The sequence below is a fragment of the Athene cunicularia genome (assembly GCF_003259725.1).
Source record: "Athene cunicularia isolate RWA chromosome 7 unlocalized genomic scaffold, athCun1 chr7_part1, whole genome shotgun sequence".
NCBI lineage: Eukaryota > Metazoa > Chordata > Aves > Strigiformes > Strigidae > Athene > Athene cunicularia.
In genome coordinates this window covers 6,307,276-6,311,944 of record NW_020799107.1, presented here as the reverse complement: position 1 = coordinate 6,311,944, position 4,669 = coordinate 6,307,276, and the positions used below count along the sequence as shown (strand labels likewise).

General features: G+C 33.7%; 1 protein-coding gene across 3 annotated transcripts in view; it reads right to left on the bottom strand.

Annotated features, from left to right (window-relative positions):
- Positions 1-1,046: 1,046 nt before the first annotated feature.
- Positions 1,047-4,669, bottom strand: part of NCKAP1 (NCK associated protein 1) — a 48,864-nt gene continuing 45,241 nt past the window's right edge. For all 3 annotated transcript variants that reach the window (XM_026852405.1, XM_026852406.1, XM_026852407.1), the window contains exons 30-31: positions 2,713-2,802; positions 1,047-2,107 (exon numbers count right to left, since the gene is read on the bottom strand). In XM_026852405.1, the coding sequence (XP_026708206.1) occupies positions 1,991-2,107; positions 2,713-2,802 (207 nt within the window). In that variant the 3' untranslated portion in view covers positions 1,047-1,990. The remainder of the gene's footprint in view (positions 2,108-2,712; positions 2,803-4,669) is intronic.

The following is a 4,669-nucleotide window of genomic DNA, read 5'->3' as shown; positions in this document are numbered from 1 at the left end:
ACAACAAAATCTAATCCGACTGCATCAGAAGCAGCTTCTTGCAGAAATATTGCACTCGTTATCTATTTGACAGGGATTACCTATTTTCTCGGCTGAGTTCAGTAACACCTCGAGACAGTGGAAAGCTGACAGGGATCCAAGGTAGACAACCAAATATAACTGATTTGTACTTAAAAAGATTGAAGACACAAAATAGGTTATTTCTTAAACTTGAGTTTTTCAAGAGTCAGTCTTGAAAATAGGCATTATTTTTCCACAAAAGACTACATTACAATCAAAATCTTAATTAAAATCAAAACATTTGAACGTATCAGATTATAAATAATACAGAATAGAACTCTTCAGTCTTGCATTCGACCCAGCTTCTTTATGAACAAACTTATTCGTTATAGTACTAAATTATCAATTTAAAAACAGTTCCATGGTTATAACATAAAATGCGTAATTAGGAAAAATATAGATGTACTGTCTTACTTCCTTAGGACAATTTTATTCCAGTACTTTTCTCCTCTGGACAGAGGAAGCTATTGTAACTGAGCACACAACAGCTCTTTCATAATAGAAAAAGTTACCAGCATGCAGAGAAGTTGCATCAAGAACAGGGGCTCTATACAATGTCCAGAGCCTGTTGAGAAACACATAGCTTTTATATGCTGTGGATTAAAGAGCACAACCATCTGGTCAGCTTTCAGGCTAAATGAGCCAATGCTATCCTGCATGCCAATTTGCACCATTGATAAAAAAGGCCTATTATACATCTGTCTCAGTAATGGCTGATGTTACGGTTTTAGCAACACTCCTCTGTTCTATGATTATTTCAAGTTTTATACTTTAACAATACACTTATTTCTATGGGTACAACTGGCATCGTTACATACTATATAAATGCTTTTCTTGCTTTATTATGTAAAATCAAGATTTAAAGGATAATGGCACTAAACTGGCACTTTTTACATTGTTTTTAATTCCTTCTTCCGACTTTTTACAAGATTCACTATTGCAGAAGCCAAAAGGTGAAGGATTAAAAGAAGTCTTCACATAAAAGCTCTAAGGATTGATATTTAATGAACTGTGAGATGTAAATCAATGCACAACAGCACAGTTTTAAGCTTAAAATACTAGGATAACATTTATATTAAAAATAATTCACCTACAGATAATACAGTCTAGTGTTTATTGTATGTTATGGAAGGTACACTTGAATTTCAAAAATTTAAAACATATAAAAAGTGGTTAAGGGCTAACATTTTATCAACATGTGATAAATGTGTAAGAATGTTTATTATACAGCAGGGTACAATGGTAGTGTTAATGCCAACAGGGCACCACAGAAGTTAGTTTAAAAAAAATTTCCACTATGCTTTATACAAACAACACCACTTGCTGTTGTTTAGAGTATCAGAAGAGGATCTCTGTCTGAAGGATAAGCAGTCCTAGTATAACATTTTTAATGTTAGATAGTGTCATATTACGTAGATTCGTGAATGTTTCAAAATAAAACTAGAAATGCTGTAATTACTTCACAGAAATGCACATCCAATATTTGTTTTCAATAAGAACAATAGGTACAAGATTATAACTCTCCCTATATGAAATAATTTACACACAGATGAAAGCTACACTATCTAAAATAATCACTAAATACATTTTTCTTCTGGAAATAAACAAGCAATTTTTGTTTTGCATGATCAATATCAAAAAACATATAGCAGAAGTCGTAATTTTTAAACATAACTGATCCTCTAAAGTAACAAAAAAAAAAAAAAGGGAGAAAAAATAGTTTCCATGAATGTGCAACCTAAAATCAACCAAGCTTATATTGTAGTACAACCATATTAAGAAACCACTGATCAGAAATACAACTTTATGGAAAAAGTTTATAATCCACAAAACTGTTCATCAGGCTATAAAGTAAAATAGCTCCACAGTTTACAGATAAAACTGAGGCCACATAGATGCGTGCTATGTCTTATCTCCAGTAAGTAGATAGTTAGGCAGAGGATGTAACACTTTGTTTGTAGACAGCATGGTATGCATTTCTCAGCAAGACGTAAGGGAAACAAGACTCCAAGAGATCCATTGTCAGGAATGGAGACTCCTGCACAATCTGAAAAATACCAGAAACACAAGGTTTTGCAGAACATTTTCTACTGCCTGCTGCTACCTATTTCATGGAAATACTTCTAGTCTGCACTCACACCACCAGTCACATACTTCACAGCAAAAAAATAACACAAAGTTTAAATGCTTGGGAGAAACACATTGCTGTACACACATCACTTCACAAAGGTAGTAATTTATTTTTCCCATATAGTCATATAGCGCTCCTGCACTTCCAAAAGATACATTAACACTGAAAGGAAAACCTCTGAGCAGAGATTTCCTCTCCACACTCTGAAGTGTGCTTCTTTAACGTGAAATTTCATTTTATTATTGTATGTACTAAATGATCAATGAAAACGACCTGAACAATGTGATACAATGTTCTAGGAAACAAAGGACAATGGTAAAAATGCGTGTGCATGTGTTGGGGAAACGAAAAAAATTAATTTCCAACATTAGAATGCCAGGAAGAATGACATAAAAAAATTACTGCCACTGGTTGATGAGCTGTTACAACACACAAGGTGACAGCCAAACCCCCCTTGTTGAACGATGCAATGTGGAGCCTACTCCTTAAGTTAGTATCACATAAAATAGACAAAAGCTTACCATGTCTAGTAGTAGGTAAACAGATTCTCTATTCCTTGTAGTAGTTTTGTCCGTCTCCTGGCCAATCTTCAGTAGACTAGATGATGCAAGCTACATAAAAATGAGTATTTAATCAATAATTTAATCAATAATTTAATCAATTAAAATCAATAAATAATGCACTGATTAACTTTTGCTATTCTGCAATACAGGCACACACAGAGAGCCTCTCTGAAGAAATCAATACCCTAGCCAACAGACATTGCAGTGTACTAACAACTATAAAGGAAAGTCAGTAATGCTGAACACACAGACCATCATCAGGCTTTAGTCTCAATGAGCCATTTTTGTTTATTTCTAGCAGTTTAATAAGCAATTATGTTTTTTAATAAGAAAAGTGAATTATTTTATTGCAGAGAACTTTTGGTTGTAATCAGTAGTTGACCATTATAAAGCCTACAGACATGAATGGCAGAACTTCCATGGGATCAAGACTTCACTTTCTCTGTCCCTCCCAAAATGCATATAAACTTGCTGCACTTTGGTCAGATTTAAAGTGTTTGGAGTTTTTATTGTTTGAAGTTATACCCATTTTGCAATAGAAGGACAAATAAATAAGTTTTACTTCCTAAACTGTTTTTACTTGAAGAAATCTCATCCTATATGTAAATGAATAATATTTTATCAGACCATAAGCAACCCTACAATACTAGTTTTAAGAGATAACCTAGAAACTTGTAACACATACTTTAGGTATTTACAAGCTCAGGATGACAGAATACAGTAAAATACTGAATTTGCAGATGCATTGATAACCCATGTTTTCATGCTTTACAGAAATTTGAAAAAAAACCCTCTTTTCAGTTTTCCAATATACAATCGTTTATGCCCTTGCACCAAGCAATGGCAATGTGCCTAAACCATGTGTTTACCAGAAATGGATTTTAATTTAAAATAACTTTAAAATCTAAACTACTTTAAAACTTTAAATCAAGATTCCTCTTGAACAAATTCCATCATTAATCAATTTGTCATACAGAGTGAAGATGCATACTTGAAAATAATTGTAGTACATACTTATCAGTATTAAATAACCTAGTATGATTTTTCTGTATTTAATTAGCTGACAGGAAAGCAGATCATCTCCAGCAGTAAGTACATTTTCTTCTTAAGAGAAATGTTATTCTTTCAGACTAACAGTAAATGATACATAAAAGTTGTTAGAAAAGAAAGATTATCAAAATATCTGAACCATCAAATCAGTCTGTGCAGTAAAAGCAGTGGTCTGAAACCAGTTCGTAAACACTGAAAAAATGCAAACCTCATTCCAGAAGTGTTTTTATCACATGAAACTATACTGGTTTCCTTCACTTGTCAAATGTATGCAACTTGACACAACCATTTCTCTTTCATCTTTTACAGCCAGCAGTTGCATTAGACAAGGTCAATGGCCAAAGGTTTTTTCTGTTTTACAAAATGAAATGAACTTCCAGAAATGGAAGATACTTTTAAGAAGGGGGGATGGGAAAGAAAAATTGTTTCTGTGGACTTGTAGTTAGAGAAAGTTACCATTATCCCACCCCCATAAGTTTAGATGCTAATAGGCTCCTAAAATGAGGGGGGGGGGGGGGGGGGGGGGGGGGAAGGGAACCACTTAAAAATTCCATTTGATTAACAGGGAAAATCCTTATAGTACTGTCAGAAGATAGAACAACTATGGTATCTTACAAACCTGAAAGCAAAACTGATTTGATGATTACAGATATTATTTACCTTTGTAGAGCTAGAGATGGTGCACAAAATATAATGCAAAATGTAGGGGTGATTAGTTGTCTGCTTTTGCAGTAATTTGTACCAAAGAGCATGAAATGAATGGGCACCAGTCTAAATTCTTCTCATTAGTTAAAAGTGAAACCGGTTATTAATATTACTGATCTAACACTGTGCAAATTACAAGGCAGTACGCTACATCTGTTGT